Source organism: Phyllobates terribilis, unplaced genomic scaffold (assembly GCF_046119375.1).
Source record: "Phyllobates terribilis strain yellow unplaced genomic scaffold, ASM4611937v1 Scaffold_7__3_contigs__length_470593459, whole genome shotgun sequence".
NCBI classification, from domain to species: Eukaryota; Metazoa; Chordata; class Amphibia; order Anura; family Dendrobatidae; genus Phyllobates; species Phyllobates terribilis.
In genome coordinates, this window is record NW_027362767.1 from 68,474,073 (window position 1) to 68,496,400 (window position 22,328).

Consider the following 22,328-nt stretch of genomic DNA (forward strand, 5'->3'; position numbering starts at 1 on the left):
CAGGGAAGGGGCCATGACACTTTCCCACTTTCCCATAGAAGTCAATTAACATCACTGGACTATGTTTTTTTTTTGTTTGTTTTAATTTAAAAAAATGAAATTTGCAGAAAAAAAATGTTTATCGTTCTGCCATTTTTTTACATTACGACATTTAGTATATGAGTAAAATAATTTTGCATGTTAATAGATTGGATTGAGAAAAGGGGATGATTGACGTTTTTATTTTTGTTTAACGTTTACTTTTAATATATACGGTATATTTTTTTTTACATATTTCTTACTTAAATGCATGCAATTGGGTCTAAAAATCATTTTTGCAATTAGGTTTCATTAAACATTTTGCACCATTTGCTTCCTATAGCCGCTGTATTACGCTGTCTATTGCTGGCAGCAGAATGAGGTAACAGGGTCAGCCATATTATCTTTATTTTATGAGATGTGATCTCGCAGACTGTAATAATATGAAGGAAATACTGCACTCCTGATAAATGTAGGTGCTCGGATAGGGTCTCAATCTGTTCAGGATCAGTAAGAAAAGGTCCGGCACTGAAATATGAGTAAAATGAAAAAAAAAGCTGAAAATGTATTTTGGTGGTTCACAAGACACAATGTATATAGTATGTGACGTTTCGGTCATTTATAGACCTTTTCCATACAGCTATACATCTACAGGAGGATTTTCTAGGTTAGAGACCATCAGTAGGGATGAGCAGACCCCAATGGAAGTTCAGGAACTTTATTCCAAAGTTCAGTTAAGGTACCAGAACTGTACCCGAACTTGAACCAGAACCCGAACCCCATAGAGAAGAATGAGGATTTTTGAGCTGGAAAATTCTCTCTCTCCGGAACTCCAAAAATTGCAACGGATTTCCGAGAGAAGTCCATGTTCGGCGTTTTGCACTGGACACTGTCTGGTATGAACACCAGACTTTTATGTTCGGGCTCGCTCATCTCTAACCATCAGCTTGGAGTGTGAGCTCCGGTGATGCTGAAGGAGATCTTATGGTCCGAGACGGGCCATGGACGGTGCTGCCCAGGTCACAGAAACAAATGCACTGGACCTGGACGCCTTGTTCTCAGAAATGAACAAGGTCCCACCAAGAACCACTTTATCTATTAGAGCAAAACTCCTTCAACCTTTTTAGTGCCAGAAACATCGTCAATGTCACCACTTAAAGGGGTTGTGAACATTTTTTTTCTTACTTAAATGCATGCAAATGGGTCTAAAATTAATTTTGGCAATTGGGTTTCATTAAAAATTTAGCACGGTTTGCCTTTTATAGACTCTGTATTTCACTGTTTATTTCTGGCGGTATAAGCAGAATGAGGTAATGGGGTCGGCCATATTATCCTTATTTTATCAGATGTGTTCCTCACAGACTGCACAGCTCTCCAGTCCATACAATGACTGCTGGTGGAGGAACATGTGACCCGTTCAGCCTTGTCCAATTGAAAATCCCACATGAGAAAGCTGCATTTCTATTGGAGGAGATATGCAAATTGTCTCTTCAGAGAGGAAGAGGACTAGAACTCTAGCGCCACCTACAGGAAGTAGCAATCCTACAAGTCAACAGTGACCCTTTAACGAGCCTTATCACATGACTTGGGATAAAAGCCAATAGCAGAAACTCAATTTGCAGACACTTTTTCGGGGTAAAGCCTCTCATCAGTGCAAAGTGTGAGTTCTGGTTTGGCTGGATGAGAGGCGTCAGAATGGTATCTAGAGGTAATAAGTTCTAGTTCTGAAGAGACAATTTGCATATTTCCCTTAGGAGCATTGCAGCTGTAAAAGTCTCCACACCGTGACATGCTTAACACGTCACTCTTCGCAAGGAGAAATATTACCCCTTAGATACCGGTCTGACGCCTCTCACCCAAGCCAAACCAGAGCTCACACTTTGCACTGATGAGGGGCAGTACCCCGAAACAGTGTCTGAAAATTGAGTTTCTAGTTCTGGCTTTTATCCCAAGTCATGTGATAAGGCTCGTTAAAGGGTCACTATTGACTTTTAGGATTGCTACTTCCCGTAGGTGGCACTAGAGTTCTAGTCCTCTTCCTCTCTGAAGAGACAATTTGCATATTTCCCAGAGGAGCATTGCGGCTTTAAAAGTCTCCTAACCTGACATGCTTAACATGTCACTCTCCACAAGGAGAAATGTTACCCCTAGATATTGGAGGAGACTGATGGACAGGTCTGGTCACATGTTCCTCCACCAGCAGCCATTTGATTGCGACTGTACACTTTTACGGACCTTTTTCATTTTAGTCTGAAGGAATGGATGTGGTCGCCAAAGCTTTTTTTAAAATTATTTTAACCTTTTGATAATTTCAGAAGTTGCCGTATAAACACTATTATTAGGAAGCCCATTCATGGGTGTGTAGACCTTTGCAACCATTTTCTATTGACGCAATGAATCCTCCCCCACAAAATGAAGAAATTCCAAAAATACTCTTGAAAATAAAAAATCCAATTTTGTATACAGCTCTAATGCAGATCGATGCGTCTCCAAGGTTGTAAGCTACAAATACTTTGTACAGTCTGTTCCTGCAGTCATATCGCTTTCTACCTGATAATGTACAGACAGCAAAAGAGAGGGAAATTGAAGGGCTTAATACTGGATTGCAGGGTTAGTTTTGAATCTGTTGCCATGGAGACCCATTGCTCTGCATAGGAGCTGTATACACAAAGCAGTAGATTGCTATTGCTAACTATGTGCTGAGCTGTTTCATTTAAAATGGTTGCAAAAGTGTACATACCCTTAATAATCCAAAAAAATATTGGCTCTGTGGCACTACAGTGACTCCGACCAGTTCACACGCCGGTCTCATGGACCAGCAGTGACGATCAGAGCGCCGCGCCAATGTCCTCCAGCTGCTGGAGGATAACTGAGCCAGACAAAGGCGACAAAGATATAAATCAACAGGAAGTTTAAGAATGTTCAACACATTACAAGAAAAAATACAAAAAAAAACCCCAAATAACCTCATATGGAAATTCTCATCTAGAAAAGTAAAAAGTGACAACTGCAGAAATGTACAGCAAGCAAGTGTAATCTACTGGATCACCACACTGGATATAAAGGAATGGATTTCCTATATTAATTTAAAACCCGATGGGGATACATATTCATTTTAAATAGTGATATTAAAATATATGATCATCTATTGTGTATGGCAGACCAGTGCTACGTACTGTATGTAGATGTGTTACCTGTTATTGTATTCCTGTCTGTGATGATAATGAGATGACTACTGAAAAGCGATCTGTACAAAAAAGGAAGAATCTACTGTATTTAGAGGTGTTATCAGTCACTGTACAGGAGGAGGAGGTGAGCTGTGACATCGCCTATAGTGAATGCTGGATCCTGTGTTATCTACTATATATAGAGGTGTTATCAGTCATTGTACAGGAGGAGGAGGTGAGCTGTGACATCACCTATTGTGAATGCTGGATCCTGTGTTATCTACTATATAGAGGTGTTATCAGTCATTGTACAGGAGGAGGAGGTGAGCTGTGACATCACCTATTGTGAATGCTGGATCCTGTGTTATCTACTGTATATAGAGGTGTTATCAGTCATTATACAGGAGGAGGAGGTGAGCTGTGACATCACATATTGTGAATGGTGGATCCTGTATTATCTACTGCAGGGTTCCCCAACTCCAGTCCTCAAGGCCCACCAACAGGTCATGTTTTCAGGATTTCCTTAGTATTGCACAGGTGATGGAATTATCACCTGTGTAATAATACTAAGGAAATCCTGAAAACATGACCTGTTGGTGGGCCTTGAGGACTGGAGTTGGGGAACCCTGATCTACTGTATATAGAGGTGTTATCAGTCATTGTACAGAAGGAGGAGGTGAGCTGTGACATCACCTATTGTGAATGCTGGATCCTGTGTTATCTACTATATAGAGGTGTTATCAGTCATTGTACAGGAGGAGGAGGTGAGCTGTGACATCACCTATTGTGAATGCTGGATCCTGTGTTATCTACTGTATATAGAGGTGTTATCAGTCATTATACAGGAGGAGGAGGTGAGCTGTGACATCACATATTGTGAATGGTGGATCCTGTATTACCCACAATATATACAGGTGTTACATTTCATTGTAATCTGTGTGTGATGATGAGGAGACTGCTGAAACGTTTTTTTCACAGAAGGGTAAGTCTGAGTCTAGTATAAGGCCTAGTGGCCAGTGTGAAATTTGCAAGATTTATAGTTTAAAAAAAATAGTGATCTAGAAAATGAAAACAAAATTATAATAGAAAATAGCATAAAAACCTGACTTAATAGATCATTTTCTTATGTCAAGTTTCCTTTAGGAATACAAGTGTAGATAAGAACTATATATAGAATTAAAAAGATATTAATAAGTGTGTCTTCCCTGCCGTTAAATCACCTCCTCTACTATCCATAGGAGTAATGCAGCCGTATCAAACTTGTTGAAATCTAAAAGTACTAAGTAGGTCCAAGGTTGAGTCCTCCACATTCCCAAACAATGAGGCATCAGACCTCCTGCCTTGTATCTTAAGGGTCCTGTACATAAGCGTGGAGTCACGTGCTTGGAGCTGTCAGCAGCCGCCGAGGAGCCCCGTGATGTTCTGTGCTGCACACAACAAGCCTGGAAACCGGACCCTGATCCTATGGCGCGGGGGCAGCATTTGGGGTCTACAGTTACTCCAAGTGCATTCTAAGGAGTAAGAAGAGCTTGGACCGGGGAGGTGGGAGACAGCTTAGACCCAACCTGACATTTAGCTAAAAAAGAAGTCACTACCCAGAAATTATGTGCAGATTCCTCTATAGGATAATATATTGTAAGCATATGAATCAAGACCGCTCAATTTTTGTTGGGTTCTAATTTTACATTACGCTGAAAAATTACAGCATTGCAGAGTATTGTACCAGCGCTCCAGAAATCGCAGGTTCAATTCCCCTTGTAGAACTAATACAAAATGTAAAAAAAAAACTAAAAAAAAAAATTATATGTATATAATTTATATAGATTTTTTTTTTTTTTTACATTTTTTATTAGTCCCACAAGGGGAATTGAATCTGTGATTTCTTGAGCGCTGGTACAATAATGTAATTTTGCAGCATAATGTAGAATTAAAACACCCCAAAAAATTGAGCCAGAGTATATGTTGGTTTAAGTGCAATGCATAGGTGCGTATTCACACTGCGGCCACTTAACAAGCAGAATCTAAGATAAAAAACAAATAGAGCAAATACCCTGCAGTAAGTACATAAATAGTAATAGTACATGTAAATAACATAGGGGACTTAGTGAACATTGTTTTGATCAAAAAAAGTAAAAGCCATCCCACCACGACAAGGTGACCCCAATCGGGACGGTACCTAACTCTTGTAGTTCCCCTCACTATGTGTCACAGAGCAGGACCCAGACCGGAGTGCTCAGACACCTGTCTCTTGAAAGCTATATAGACAAAAGGACAACACAAAAAGGGGAAACCACGCCTCTGTATGTACAAAGTACAAAAAACTAAACTAAAACCAAAACACAAATTGAGCCAGAGCACATGTTGGAATAACTGCAATGTATTTCCTCTTTTTGTTTTTATCTTAGGCTCTGCATGTTAAATGGCCTGTGTGAATGCGCACCTATACATTGTACTTATACAGTCATATGCTCCGGCTCAATTTGTTTTGGCTTAGTTTTTCGTACTTTGTACATACAGAGGCGTGGCTCCTCCTTTTTTTGGGCTGTTCATTTTTTCTATATAGCTTTCCATGGACAGGTGTCTGAAAAGTCGGGTCTGGGTTCTTATCTATATCACCCATCTATATTGACGTCTGCTGACACATGATGAGTTGCACTACAAGAGTTAGGGACCGTCCCGACTGGGGTCACCTTGTCGTGGTGGGATGGCTTTTACATTTTTTTTTTATCAAAACAATTTTAACCAAGTCCCCTATGTTATTTACATGTATTATTGATATAGATTTACTTACTGCAGGGCATTTGGCTCATTTTTAATGTAAAATTATGCTAATTTGACGGATGTCGGTCCTGAAGACGAGTCGTCATATATGAAGAGATGCAAACGCCTGATTCCCTTTTACATACACTGTGATCCATTTTGGAATTAGCTCCCATAAAGAAACTATAAGCATTTATGTGCAAGCTGGCAGGGAAAAGGCAGTCCTAGGCTATGTCACTAAATGTAGCACTGTAGGAGTATAACATAGCAATCAGCTTCATTGAGATCATCTGTATATTTAGAGGTTCAGTCACATTACAGGATTTTTTTTTTTAACAGTCCACTATTTAAGCTGACAGGTCCATCTGCATTTGGCTAAACTACTGGCTAAATCAATAATGCATGTAAAAAGGCATGAACAGAATTCGTATATTCAGAAATCTACAATCTGTATGATATAATATGTAGAGATTTGCACAGAACTTCCTTCACGATAACGGCAGTAATGTCATCAGTGTGGTGCAACTGCGCCTCCTTCTGGACATTTATCATTATGAATTCATACACTAATTGTCTCCGATCTTATACCCATCGTCTGGTACCAGTATCAACTAGATTAACTGTGAATTTAGGCAAAAAAACAATCCCTCAGATAGACGTGCTCTCTGGCTATTAAATATATATATTTTTTAATGAAACAAGACATTACTGACGTCTGCGCGTTGTGAGGATTCTCCAGTGCCGACGCCGGGAGCGTGACCGTAAGTATGCGATTTGCAAACACGTGGTCACGTGCTGACTAGACGTGGTGGCTGGACAAGTCTAGTTGGAATGTGGCCAGAAAAATGCAAATCACAACCTGCGGTTACATGACCGCCCGCTCCTGGCAGCGGAGAATCCTGACAGCACACACTGTGAGGATTCACAAATCTGCAGTCACATAGAGTGATTGCAGACTTGTAACCCAAGGCTGGACAAGCCCTTTAAGTCCTCTCACCCAGACAACCAGTCTCTTTACTTTGTACTGATGAGGGGCAAAAAGCTGTAAGCAATTGGAGAATCTGGTTTAGCTTTACCATCCCGAGTCATGGAAGACGACATCCGTTCATTGAGCAGCTAAGTGATCATCGGAGAACTCACCGGAGTCTGGAAGCAGCAGAAGAGCTGAGTAAGAAACGGGTGATTACACGCCAGGGCCAGGATGCGTTTCTCGGTCATGGTACATTCCACATCATCATCTTGAAGAATCACATCCTTCTTTAGCACCTTCACTGCATAAAGATTATCACCCTCTCTGGATTTGGCAAGCATCACCTGCGGGCACAAGACACCAAGAAACTGAAGTTATCAGCTCCAAATCTTATTGGGACGGTCGGCTGCCAACTACAACAATCAGCTGTACTCCACAAGGAGGCGTGAAAGCATCCAAAACCATTATTGCTGGCCAAACCCACTGAATTCAGAGGGGCCAGATGAGCATCTCAATGTGTATGGGGGCTTCCGGACTCTCCTTGGAAAGATTATGTTGGAGGAAAGATCAGGCTGTTGGTTTTCGATATGCCTAATCCTTTCATTCCTGCAGGAGATAAATTGCAGACAGAGCCATCTGGCTAAGGTTTACTCCTCTCTCCCAACTGAAAACACATGCATGCTTGGCAGAACTTAACAATTTGGATATTTTCAGGGGTATTTGTCTTTTACCTAAATGCATGTATTTTTGGCTGTCAATCATTTTTGCAATTGCGGTTCATTAAAAATGTTGCACTGGTTACCTTCTATAACGTCTGTGTTGCACTGCCTATCGCTGGCTGCAGAATGAGTTAACTGAGGATCTGTTAGTGAGCTCCTTTATAATTCTTATCTTTGTTCTTCTGTGCTGATTTAGGACCACAAAGTTCATCTGAAGATTCATGTGGCCATAAATTGGCTCAGAGGAAAGAATAAAATAGGATGAGCTCATTGATGGATCTCAGTTAACTCATTCTGCAGCCAGCAATAGAGAGAACAGCGCAGACGCTATAGAAGGCAAACAAAGATACATTTTTAACTAAATGATTTTTAAATCAAAAATGAATAAATGAAATAAGAAAAAATTAATAACTAAAAACAATTAGCGCTGATAAGGTGTCCATAGCCTTAAATTTTGGCTAATGAAGATGAAGAATCCTCAACAGAAGCTTACTTTTTAGGATACATAACATGGATTTTCTAATCTAAATATCCCCCTCCTTGTGGACACAACATTTTGGAAAAATTCTCCCCGTAAGTATCCTATAGGGCATATAGACAATGCAAAAATACATGTGGCGCTCTAAGAAAGTAAAGGAAATATAAAAGCTTCAATAAAAAAAACTGTAAGTGTCTGCGATACAGTAAAGTATCAGAGTGTAACCACTGAGCTAATTACCTGCATCTTAATTAAAGAACAGGAAAGACAACAAGATAATGAGCAAAGTAAAAACTTCTACCTGTTTGCAGTATGTAAATGAGATTAAGAGCGCAGTCAGACAGCCGTATAAATTGGGGCACGATAGGAACACAATGCACGGACTGGCCGGCGGCTCTCCCTACCTGAGCGTGACAGCTTCAAACACTTCTATGCAGCCGTCAGGCTCGGGTGGGGAGAGCCGCCGGCCAGTCCATGCATTGCGTTCTGATCTAGCTCCGATTCATGCGGCCGTCTGACTGCGCCCTAAGAGTCCTATAGGTGGGAAGGGGGGGCACGGCTTACATAAATCACATCATATACAGATTAGGCTGGGGAGGCAGATTAGACGGAGGTTATATTTGGAAAGGATTATGCAAAAATACTTAGTAATCTCCGGGTTTGTATAAACAATCCACATCAGATGTATTTCCAAAGACTGGAAGAGAAGCCTGTTGAGGAAGAGTGCCTGGCTTGTCCATGGTAGTGTCTGGTATTGCGGCTCTTTTCTGTTTAAAGGAAATCTGTCAGCAGGTTTTTTCTATGTAATCTGACAGCAGCATGGTGTAGGGGCAGAAACCCTGATTCCAGAGATGTATCACTTAGTTTACTGGGTGCAGCAGTTGTGATACAATCACAGTTTTCTCTGCTGCAGATCTAGCAGAGCTCGGGAATGCCGAGCTGTGTTTAACCCCGCCCCCACACCACTGATTGGCTGCTTTCTGTGTACACTGTTTATTTGAAAAAAGCTGCCAATCAGTGCAGGGGGAGTGGCCGGACCAGGAGTGATAATCTCCCACTGATAAAACACGGATTTGATTGAAACCACAAAACACAGTCTAGCAAGTGACACATCGCTGGAATCAGGGTCTCTGCCCCTACATAATGCTGCTCTCAGATTAGATAGCAAAAAAAAAAAAACTGTTGACAGATTCCCTTTAATATACTGGAAGCGAGTTGTAGTACCAGAAAGTCTATAGAAAGGTGAAAAACTATTTTTGTAGAAAAGTCTCAGCAAGTGTTAATTAGATTTGTACATTGGCTCCAAGTATGGCTGGCCTACATGCTCTGATTAACGACGTTAGATTGTGGAGGTCTTCAGAAAACCATGAGATTTGTAAAACGCTGTGATACTAATAAACGAGCAGTAAAATTCCAGATCTGGTGAGGAAAACCAACCTTCCCAAAGCTGCCTTTCCCCAGAACACGCAAGAAGGTGAAATCCTCAATCCCAAATTTGTACTGAGAGGACGTGTTAGAAAGAGAATCTTCTTCAGAGCCGTTTTCTGACCTGGAGGGACTGTGGTCTGAATGCTAAAAAATACAATGAAAATAAGAAAGATTTAATATTTGACTTTATACATAATTACAACAATTTAAAGGGAACCTGTCAGATTCTTCAAACCTCCAGTATCATGAGTCCCATCCCTGCGCCTCTCTGAAGTGTGTTGATATGAGCGGCAAAAACTCTCGTTTAGCCACTCAGGATTTGCCAGTTAGTCACCTAGTCCATCGTGCGCCTATTTTCCCTGAATAATCCCGTCCTCTGGTGCTATAATCACATCCACATGGGGTGATCATCATCTTCTTCACTGTCATCTTAGCTTTGTTGCAGGAGCTCTCGCACAGGTGCATGACATTCTGCTCTGAATCTATGCTGGGCACAGTAGACAAGGCCAGGACTAGACTTTGCGGAACTTTGTAGCCAATTTTGAGAGAATCTGAGAGCAGTATGATGTAGGGGCAGAAACCCTGATTCCAGCGATGTGTCACTTGTTCAGCTGCTTGCTGTAGTTTCAATACAATCAGTGTTTTATTAGCTTGAGATCACTACAGGACTAGGTGTCACGTGCAAGACAGTCCAGCTAATCTGTGTAACCCTGCCCCTACCACTGATTGGTAGCTTGCTGACAGTGTACACAGGAAGCTGCCAATCAGTGATGTGGGCGGGGTTCTACACAGCTCAGCATTTATAGCACTGCTAAATCTGCAGCAGAGAAAAAAATCATTCAATTACAACTGCTGCACCCAGTAAACTAAGTGATACATTGCAGGAATCAGGGTCTCTGCCTCTACATTATGTTGCTCTCAGAGTACATAGCAAAAACCTGCTGATTGATTCCCTTTAAATGTCTCTGTAACGCACAGACTTTGTACGATTATTTGTTCCCATAGTTTCCATTATTGTTGGCAGCACATCCCTGTTTATATGAGTGTATGTGCTGCCTACAAATATGAATATCTGTGCAAAATTGTTTTGTAGTTTGATCATGGACATGTGCATCACTCACTAGGGCAATAATTACCCAAAAATGCAATGGATCTTTACTCTGATCACTTGATAAAATAATAATAATGAAAATATTTTTGTTTTAAAAAGGTGGAATCTTCCGGCTTCAGCAAAACTGGAACAAACTGCAAAGAACTAACTGATTCCACTGGTGCAATCTGCCAGTTCTGGAATTCAAAACTATCAAAGATCGCCACCTTGTGGTAATAAGTGTCAGTTTTTCACATTTGTATAATTATTTTGCAACACAGAGGGCCATTAAAATACATTACAAATTGCATACTCCTTCCTAGAATAATTATTTTTATATTTTGGACAACAGGGATGGGGTCGTCAATGTCAGGGCTAGAAGCAAAGATTTGGATTGGCAGTATCTTTTTTTTTAACTCATTGTGTCTTCCATAAAGTCATAAAATACTTGGGGGAGCATTTCAATATTTAATTTATCGTTTTTATTACATCTGATTTCTGATGCAATTGATGCTGGCCCATTAACACATCTTACAGGGCAAATTCAGTCTCCTGCCTGTAGGCTTGGACTGGCCCCACAGGAGAGCAGGAGAATCCTCCGGTGGGCCCCTCTGCCAATTTACATGACTTGCCAATAAATTTTTGTGCCCCATCTTCTCTATCCCTGGTCCTGGCAACTTGTCTTGCAAACCCGGCAGAACACAGGACAGGGTTTCATATGCCGCCATATGACTGGCACAGTAAGTGAGCAAAGGCTAGCTATCAATTTTAATAGCCAGTGCCCTTCTCAGTTTACGTAGTGTGAGTAGGAATAGAGAACGGGCAAGACCAGCCAGGAACCCCATCAATCTTCAGAATAAAGGGCACTGCAGTCCTTACACATGTTTTCCTTGCAAAGTGATGCTCCTGGCAGGGGTATGTATAACTATACTGGGTGTAGGAGCTGCAATCAAACACACCCATAGAGTCTAGGGGTCCAGAAATATCCCTTGGACCCATTGGAGAAAGCTAATACTAATAAAGAGTCCAGCAGTACATAGCTTGGGCTCTCTTAAACCCTTTGGATATTGTAAGGTATTTCTTTTAATGTAGTGTGATATAACATCAGTGCTTCTAGTGTATGCATGAAGAATATCAGAAACCAGAAAGCTCTGCTTGCTATACATGATACTGCCTTTTCATGCTGCACAGCCTTGTTCTTGTACCTTTAAAGAATTATTCCCAAAAAATCAAGTTATCTACAGGATAGGGAATAACTTGCTGATCTGTAGGAGTGGTGAAGGTGATGTTCTATTCTCTGACACTCCAAGGGATTAAATGTATTTTATATTAATGCATGCTTTGGAAAAGTAAAACCCTCTGGGGCTGCAGATTAGCCTAGACACGGTTAATTTTAATGGCCGGCCCAGATAAGGGAGGGGGAACTGATAGTTAGTGCCAAGTTCAAGAAGTATCAGTTCAGTAAGAGAAAGTGTGGTGAAGTAACAGCAGTGGTCATAGGCAATAGGCTGCTAGGGACAACAAGAGAATGTTACTCGGGGCAGTGGATTGCCATAGAACCCTTCCTTGCGAATTAGGCTGTTGGTCTGGGAACGTCAAGATGTACATTGGGGCCCAAGGAAAGATGGATTCGAACTCTCAGAGGTGGGAGGTGATGGAATCCGGATGCACTGCTGGTGGTGGAGAAGAATTCCTAGTGCTAGAGGCGTTAGTAAGAGGGTGGCTCTACCAATATCGAGAACTAGGGCTGAAGTTATGTCCGGTACCTGTGGGAAAGACTGTAACCCATTGGGCCCAATCCTATGTGCTTGATTGTAAAGACTGCAAGCTGTCAAGTAAAAGTTTGATTGTTTTTACTAATTCCATGTCCCCTGGATTGTTTGCTGTGAAGGTTCTAGAAGATGATTTCCTGGAGCCAGTGGAGGCCTATTGGCCACAAGTAAGTGTGATGCACCCCACACATGGCAGCACATCGGGACGGGGACATGTTTTGCCAGTAGGGTGTCGGAGCGAGAAGCACCAGCTTGCCCATGACTACCTCACTCGGGTACCTTACAGATTAGTGAGTGTCCGACCGCTGGGACCCCTAGAAATCCCCAAGACAGGCTCTAGATTCCCCAAAACAGGGCTCTGCAGTCCCGTCCTGAATGGAGTGAGGAGCACATGTGCGGACCATGCTCCATTCAATTTCTATGGGACTGATGTAATTTGCCAATGCAATGCTTGACACCACCATAAATAATTCATGGATTGGACATATGCACCTCATACCATTCATGATGGGGCTATGGAGCCCCGTTTTGGGGGTTCCAAGGCTCCAGTTTTAGATATCGCTGGGATTTCCAGCAGTCAGACAAGTTATCACCCTTCCTGCAATTTTTTTTGCTAAGAATTTTAGACATGACACCCCACTATCACGTTCCATTTACTCCCAATGGCTTCACATGGCTAATGTCATGAGTGAAACTAACCACGCATTTCAGTTCACCAATAACAACTCATTAAGTGTTCATCGCTCATTTATGAAGACACAATGATAATTCTACCTATAATTACATTTTCCATTTTTGGAGGAATTACTTTTTAGATCTCGCTCACGATGTATAAATATGGCCTTATGGGCAATTATATAAACAGTCTTCTCCAAATGGTCAAATGTTGGGTCTGGGCTTTTCTACAATGGTTTCCATTTCTCTGGCTGTTAACCCCTTAATATGTCATGCCTTACCCGTGTGACAGGAATGTTCCCGGGCTGCAGACCCATTCCTGCCAACGCGTTTGCCAACTCCACTGAATTCACTCCACAGTTATGAGCCACGTTGGCCTCACATCGCTTGTGCACGTTCATTTTGCATACTACAAAGAGAGAGAACACGATTATTCGCCCAGCATCTCATTGTACTCCAGCAGTACGCTTGCAGGATTTTTTCATACATCTGGTCAAGAAAATATAAAGATCTCAATGTGGCAAAAATTGTTGCCTTGCTCAGAACAATGAGACGTAATTTTCTCGGCAATTTGTATTTCACGCTAAAGGAAATTTGTTGAAATAAGACTATTTTGCAAAGACAATAAAAATGCTAATGCAATAACTTCAGAAGGGGGAGAGAGGGAGCAAAGTTTTTACATCTGAGAGCGAAGGACAAACCATACAAAAATTGTTTGGGGCCATTTTAACCCATTGGTGGATGCCGGAAAAGATTTCATTGTTGCTTTTCGTACATTAGTGAAAATGAGAGTTGTAAAACTTGTCACTGCGGATTTTAGGCCTGCTTCTAATTTGGAATATCACAAAATACAATATGCAATGCAAAAAAAATTTCTTGGAAATTAAATCGATGATCTCTGCATCAATAGTTTAATTACTATTCTATTTGTTTTAAAAAAATTAAACTATGCGCGCTGATAAAACTCAATGATTGTCGGCAGCTCTTTCGATGTAATATCAACACTGCAGGCTGTTATATGCCCCTGGATGCAGCAATGAAGACTCAGTTCCGGACCTGGGGAGGGTGAGTTAAGTGTTTGTTTGTTTTTTCCACTATCTATAGCTGGGACACAGGGGCTTCCGAAACCAGAAAACCCCTTCCTTCAACTAATATCCAAGTACACAAACTTCAAAATCCATTTACCAAATTACAGATGATCCTGGCAAGTCCCACCAGTGGGATATCCCATGATCAAACATCAAATATATGATTCAATGTTTATCCACAATGTCTTCTTCCGATGACTTTCTGTCCGTTCTGCCTCATTACCGGGTGCTGGGTTGGGATGCATCGTCACCATGCCTTCAGGAGAGGTGTGTGAAGGGTTGGTGATGATCCATCATTCCCTAAAATGACATACTTCATGATTAAAACCCAATAAGTGAGGAGAATGGGCACCTTTGGTGTCCGTCGTGTAGTGGGTCCAGCACTGGCTTCATTGTTTGTTCATACGATAGAAAATTGGAAATACTAGGTCAGATGTAAATCCCTTAAACTGACTATACACATTAGGCTTATGTGGGCTGAACCCGCCAATATCGATGGGGTTGGCCAACGGTCTAGTATGTATGGGGGCACCGGCCGACTGATGGTCGGGAGAGATGTCGATCAGGCATGTCCACCTGAGATAAGTCACCAGCCAAAGTGTCAGTCAATGGCTTTCTCATAGAGAACACAGGAGCGGTAGGCCGAACGAGTGCTCCTGTGTTCAGGGGAGTAGGCTGAGATGGCTGTTGGCCGAATGATCTTCAGCACACAGCCATCTAATATGTATGGCCAGCTTTAAGGCCCCACATACACACTCGATGGAAATTGTTCGAGCCTGCTAACCATCTGATGTGTATGAGGACCTCCTGACTCTCCCTCAATAGATAATATCAGAGAAAAGAAGGGTCACGGCGTTGCAATTTTAACGCCCGATCCTTTTGTTTTCGGGTCAGATAAGTTCCTGCCAGAGGACCTGGCACGCGGCTTTCTCCTCCAATCCTGTGGACAACACATGAAGGTTAGGTCAAGCCAAGGACTAGAATGTGGGGAAGTCAGGGTGACGGTCAGCACAATACAACCCCATGGACCATTGGTGTCTGTCACGTGATGGATTCAGCATGTCTGTGACCGAACTGAAAATGGAAAAGGACGACACGTGTGTGAACTCTTTTTTCCAATGCATAAAAAAAAAATTTACGAAAAGTAGAAATTTTTCAGACAGATTTTAGGATCATTTTGATATGCAACTGTGGCGCCCCTGAGGGTTCAGTCACCACAGGGGTACTGCACCTCAGATAGAGGTGTGGTATCTCCTCTTCCAGGTAAGGATGGAGCATCACCCAGGACCCCACTTCACACTCAACACTACACCACTCCTCCTGCAGGGGGCCTAAATGCACCAGGATGCTGCCCCGTTCCGGGATAGAGGAGATTGGAGGGGGGACCAAAGATAGGGGGAACCTAGTAGTGGGTGAGGGTGGAGGACACACTTACAGGAAGCACTTATAGCAACATATATATCCAACGGCCATCTTAAGTTCAAGGTCTTTTGATTGTGGTCTTCTGTTAGGGTCCAGCAAGAGTCTGTAGCTGGCTGAAGATTCACGGTCCTCGTCCTCAGGCCTTGAGACGAGGAGCGGGTCAGAGTTAAACCAGTGTCTCTGCCCGGTCAAGGTCCGGTTCTAAGAAGGTCTTGGAGGGGAGCAGAGGAAATAGGCTCCACAGGCAAAAGGATCCCAGGGGGATACGGACGGAGTGCAGTTGCCACCTGTATTCTTCACTCTGGCCAAGCCAGAGGGATTCCTGCTGCAAGAGGGGTGACCTGCCCCCGATATCGGACTGTGTACTTCACGTCACTGTTGGAAAAGCCTGGCGGCTTAGTGGATCCCAGGGAGGAACACAAGCGGGAGGAGAAGGAGAAAGAGAGGGAGAAGGAGAGGAACACACCGACGGGGTCTTGACAGGTGCTCCTGATCTACCTGGGAAGTGCTGAGCCCCCTTCCTGGTGGCCGCAGAGCACCACGAGAAGCTTTGCAGCGGCTACTTCACTAAAGTGAGTAAAACCTGGATGACTTCATTTACCGTCTCCGCTTGATTATTCCCGCGCGGCACTGCACCCACCATCCCTCCACTCAGTCCATCTAACACTGCCCTGAGGCCTACTCCGCCTGTGGGGAGTAGTACCAACCAAGCTGCCAGAACATCAGCCTCAGAGGACTGTTGCAGCGCTGGTGGCCTTCACCAGAAATCACAGGTGGCGTAGTCGAATAACCACTCAGCAACAAGCCCATTATTTTCATGTGACAGCCCTGGGCACGGACCGGGTCACGGCCACGACGACATCCCACACTGCCACCCTACATTGGCCCGCCTCCGGGTACCCCACCGCTCAGGGAGGGCGAGTCACTACTTGGCGTAGTCGGCAGGATTGCGTGCCCGCAGCAACGGAAGAAGATAATCCCCATTGCCGCCGGGTACTGCGCTTCTTTCACAAAAGACTGTCGTTACACACTCAATGTGGCACCCGCCCAAGAAGAACGGACGCCATTATGTGCAAAAACAACAGCAACCTAAGACCTCCCATCGTGGGCCTGGCTCCCCAATGGCACCAAAAGTGCTGACCGCCCCCTCCAGCAGAGACTGTCCGCATAGTAGTGTCCGTCAAGACGGATGGGACGTCCCAAGGAGTGCCCGTCGGCCAGCCACCCTGGAGCCGCCCCGAAAAGAGGAGGAGAAACAAACCGCACCCTGCAGCAAAGATGGACGCTGCAAGGGAGATGCCCTCCGTCGCTGGCCCACCAGCTGCTACCTCCCTCAATATGGAGGGAATTCACCTGACCGCGGACGAGGCCGAGTTCCTCCGCGGTGAAACGCAGGACCTTACCCGGAGGGTCGAAGAGGCCCAACGATTGGCCGCTGCCGAGTGGAGAGAAGACGTGCTGCGGAGGATCAAGGCCCGCCGCCAGAGCTCGCCGCTCCTGACGATTGAGGCCCCAGCCCAGGCGGAGGAAGCCTAGGAGGCCCTGTGCAGCCCAAGTTCGGGTAAGGCTGAAACCCCTATCCCGGGCGCGGGATGCACCAAAGCCCTCCTAGACCTCTTGCCAGCACCCCTATCCCCGGGCGCCATCGTATGGGAGCAGCAATTGGCTCCGGAGGCCGAGGCCCAAGCCACTGCCACACCCGGAGGCCTGCTATGCCTCCTGACCCCCGATCCGGAAAAGCCTGCACTAACCTGGGTGTCCACCTGCCCCAACCCGGACTGGTCCTCACCAGTAGAGGGCCCGCAGTGGCCCCCGCTAATGCCGCTCCCCGCACCTCCGGTCACTTGCCTGGCGGCAGAAGAATATGCCTGGGACAACCAGGGGAGCGACCTGATGGGCTTCCCCCAGGAGACCCGGTCCGAAGCGCAGAGGCGGGAGGAGTTCTGCAGAAAGGAGCTCCTCCAGCTCGACAAGGAGCAGCGAGGGAGGAGGATCCGCTGCGAGTGCCTGGAGGTGCGCACCAAGGCTGCGAAAACACAGGCACGCCAGGCGGAGGCCACCCGTCCAAGCCCCCGGGAAGAAGGCCTTATTGTGCGCTTCCACCAGGAGGCAGGATGGGGCTTCATTCGGAGCCCACAGTTCAGCTGGGACGTCTTTGTCAACCGGCGGGACGTCGAGCCACGGCTGGAGCAGGGCCACCCAAGCCGGAACCTCTATCCGGGTGATTTGGTATCCTACACCCGTCACCAAGGGGAACGTGGGTGGTATGCCCTGGATGTCCACAGGGTATACAGGGAGGATGCCCCCATGCACCCAGTTACAGAGGACCGGTCAGGCTCGTTCGGCAAGAATGAGCCTTTTCCCCGGTGGAGATACCACTTTTAAGAAGCCCCGGAGGATGCACCTCCTTGTTGTTTAAACTTTTGTTTGTTTTTCAAGTTTTCTTGCACCCGGATCATTTGAAACAAACATTTGTCCCTGCGGACGCTGAGTAGGAGACAGACTCACTTTGTAAATAGTGTGCACCTAATTAGGTGCCCCCTATTGGTTTTATGCAAAACCACTTCTACTTCTACCTCAGATCTCAGAAGCAAAACCTGTCTGGTGTGGCTCTACTGGAGGTCCAACTCAGGATCTCCATGCCCTGCAGCCACCCCAGGGTCTACGTTGAGGGTTTTGGGCAGGTCCCTCATGCTGCTGAACTGCACTTTTCTATAGTATTTTCTACATGCATAATGTCTCTTTAATGTTTTATATATTTATACTATATATATCTTGCAACGTTAAAAGTGTCCAAACCTCCCATAAAGGGAAGATGTTTTATTGTTTACAAAAAGCGTTTAAAATTTTGAATGTCTGTACCAACACTTTACTCTATTGCAGCCCGCGGACGTGCTGTTTCACCAGGGGGGAATGTGGCGCCCCTGAGGGTTCAGTCGCCACAGGGGTGCTGCACCTCACATAGAGGTGTGGTATCTCCTCTTCCAGGTAAGGATGGAGCATCACCCAGGACCCCACTTCACACTCAACACTACACCACTCCTGTCCTGCAGGGGGCCTAAATGCACCAGGGAGCTGCCCCGTTCCGGGATAGAGGAGATGGGGGGGGAACCAAAGATAGGAGGAACCTAGTAGTGGGTGAGGGTGGAGGACACACTTACAGGAAGCACTTATAGCAACATATATATCCAACGGCCATCTTAAGTTCAAGGTCTTTTGATTGTGGTCTTCTGTCAGGGTCCAGCAAGAGTCTGTAGCTGGCTGAAGATTCATGGTCCTCGTCCTCAGGCCTTGAGACGAGGAGCGGGTCAGAGTTAACCAGTGTCTCTGCCCGGTCAAGGTCCCGTTCTAAGAAGGCCTTGGAGGGGAGCAGAGGAGATAGGCTCCACAGGCAAAAGGATCCCAGGGGGATACGGACGGAGCGGAGTCGCCACCTGTATTCTTCACTCTGGCCAAGCCGAGGGATTCCTGCTGCAAGAGGGGTGACCGGCCCCCGATATCTGACTGTGTACTTCACGTCACTGTTGGAAAAGCCCGGCGGCTTAGTGGATACCAGGGAGGAACACAAGCGAGAGGAGAAGGAGAAAGAGAGGGAGAAGGAGAGGAACGCACCGACGGGGTCTTGACAGGTGCTCCTGATCTACCTGGGAAGTGCTGAGCCCCCTTCCTGGCGGCCGCAGCGCGCCACGAGAAGCAGAGAGAAGCTTTGCAGCGGCTACTTCACTAAAGTGAGTAAAACCTGGATGACTTCATTTACCGTCTCCGCTTGATTATTCCCGCGCGGCACTGCACGCACCATCCCTCCACTCAGTCCATCTAACACTGCCCTGAGGCCTACTCCGCCTGTGGGGAGTAATACCAACCAAGCTGCCAGAACATCAGTCTCAGAGGACTGTTGCAGCGCTGGTGGCCTTCACCAGAAACCACAGGTGGCATAGTCGAATAACTACTCATCAACAAGCCCATTATTTTCATGTGACAGACCTGGGCACGGACCGGGTCCCGGCCATGACGACATCCCACACTGCCACCCTACATTGGCCCGGCTCCGGGTACCCCACCACTTAGGGAGGGCAAGTCACAACATGCCCTGGTTAGGATCACTGTGTAAAAGGTGGGGCTGCACAAGTGACTGGCAGGGGTTCATTAAAGTCTTAATTATTAGAATTTTTTGTTTTTATGACCTTATTTACTTGTATATTTTTTCAACATTTTTTACAGTTTTATATGGCAACTGTGTGGAGTCTAGTTAATACATAATGCTGTAGAGTAAGGCCCCTCAATGTCCGCCTATCGTTGGGCATTATCGGGTTCAAAAACTACTAAACTATATACAGCCCTACTAAACTAAATACAGCCACAAAACAGCTCTTGTTGCCCATGGCGACCAATCAAAACACAGCTTTCATTTCTCCTGAACTGGGTAAGACCTGAAAGCTAAGCCCTGATTGGATGCTATGGGCAACGAGGCCCATTTTGATAAAGAAAGCCCATAGTGTCCTAAAATAATAAAAGTGCATTTTCCACATAGAAAACACATAAAGAAAGAAAGTCCTAAGTCTCAGCAGTAGTGATGATCAAGTATGCTCGTTGCTCGAGTTTTACGAGCATGCTCGGGCGAGCACCTATTATCTTCAGTGTGCTCGGGCTTTAAGTTTTCGTCACTCCGTGAACATAATTTGCGACTGTTTGACAGCTTTAATACATGTGAGGAATGCTGGAAAAACAGTCATTCCTCACATGTATTAAAGCAGTCAAACAGTTGCAAATCATGTTCACGGAGCGACGAAAACTTAACCCCAGAGCACGCTGAAGATAATAGGTGCTCACCTGAGCATGCTCGCAAATATCGAGCAACGAGCATACTTGATCATCACTACTCAGCTGTGTGCATCTGCTGTGTCAATACTCTTGTTCTCGATTTCCTGAGAAATTAGCTGTAAGTGGGAAAATAGCTTCCAGGAGGACACATAAATAACGAAAATTATCAAAACAGGCTAAATGAAGGATGGTCTTTTTTGTCCACAACAGCCAATCAGGGTTCAGCTTTCATTTTTTAAACAGCTTTGGTAAAATGAAAGCTGCGCTGTGATTGGTTAATAAGGGCAAAAAAAAAATATTTCTTTTTGACATTTTTGGCCAATTTTCCCCAGTACATTGTCCGTTTCTAAGGAACGTTGTTAAAAGCCAATTTAGAAAATTGATAACGACCTGATAAGAAAGGGAATCTGTTAGGAAAGTGCGCAACACTAAAAGGGGTGGTAGGAACTGTAGTAAGACCGGAAATTGGGCGCTTTAAAGAAACTAGTCCAATATGAAAGCCCGTTCTGCATTGTAAAATGAGCTAAGGAACCAGGGACAAAACTACTGAGTTTGGTGTATATAATGTAGTATGGCGCTATTCACATTGTTATCAAAGCATCGACCATTATAGAAGGCATGAAGCATAGGACAGACGGGCTGTGAAACGGATCCCACTTGTTCTGAAGGAGTCCTCCTGGTTCTCATTTAATCTTATATATGTTTTTTTACATAAAATCCAGATAATACATTTAGTATGAAGTGGTACCATTATACTGCACACTATTGCGGCACTGGTTATTTCAACATGACTTACTTTTACACTGTAATCCCTGCCTCATTAGCCCCCATAATAACGACCCACAATGGTCACAGAACGTCAGCACCTTGTAATTGTGGTCACGAAACTTGTGGGGTAAATTGATACCGAATCTCTGTTCAAAGATCTAAAAGCAAAACACATAGTTAACAAAAAATATCTACATATATACACTCATACGTAGTAAAAAAAAAATATATATATATCTCTATATATATATATATATATCTCTATATATATATATATATATATATATATATATATATATATATATATATATATATATATATATATATATATATATATATATAAACATACATAGCTTGCTCTGTATATGTAAAATAGCTAGGGTCCCATGGGCTCCAGGGCCAATGTTACTCCCCACCACCAACTTCTTGTTCAGATAACCACTGACGCTGCCCCCTCTGTGCCTGCATATATTGATAATGCCCCCTTTGTGCCTGCATATATTGATAATGCCCCCTCTGTGCCTCCATATATTGATAATGCCCCCTCTGTGCCTCCATATATTGATAATGCCCCCTCTGTGCCTCCATATATTGATAATGCCCCCTTTGTGCCTCCATATATTGATAATGCCCCCTTTGTGCCTCCATATATTGATAATGCCTCCATATATTGATAATGCCCCCCTTTGTGCCTCCATATATTGATAATGTCCCCTCTGTGCCTCTATATATTGATAATGCCCCCTTTGTGCCTCCATATATTGATAATGCCCCCTTTGTGCCTCCATATATTGATAATGCCCCCTTTGTGCCTCCATATATTGATAATGCCCCCTTTGTGCCTCCATATATTGATAATGCCCCCTTTGTGCCTCCATATATTGATAATGCCCCCTTTGTGCCTCCATATATTGATAATGCCCCTTTGTGCCTCCATATATTGATAATGCCCCCTTTGTGCCTCCATATATTGATAAAGCCCCCTTTGTGCCTCCATATATTGATAATGCCCCCTTTGTGCCTCCATATATTGATAATGCCCCCTTTGTGCTTCCATACAGTGGGTATGGGAAGTATTCAGACCCATTTAAATTTTTCACTCTTTGTTTCATTGCAGCCATTTGGTAAATTCTGAAAAGTTCATTTTTTTCT

General features: G+C 44.3%; 1 protein-coding gene across 1 annotated transcript in view; it reads right to left on the reverse strand.

Annotated features, from left to right (window-relative positions):
* Positions 1-22,328, reverse strand: part of PRKCH (protein kinase C eta) — a 168,295-nt gene that overhangs the window by 50,989 nt on the left and 94,978 nt on the right. The window contains exons 6-9 of the mRNA XM_073638715.1: positions 21,205-21,334; positions 13,359-13,486; positions 9,550-9,684; positions 7,086-7,259 (exon numbers count right to left, since the gene is read on the reverse strand). Of these exons, the coding sequence (XP_073494816.1) occupies positions 7,086-7,259; positions 9,550-9,684; positions 13,359-13,486; positions 21,205-21,334 (567 nt within the window). The remainder of the gene's footprint in view (positions 1-7,085; positions 7,260-9,549; positions 9,685-13,358; positions 13,487-21,204; positions 21,335-22,328) is intronic.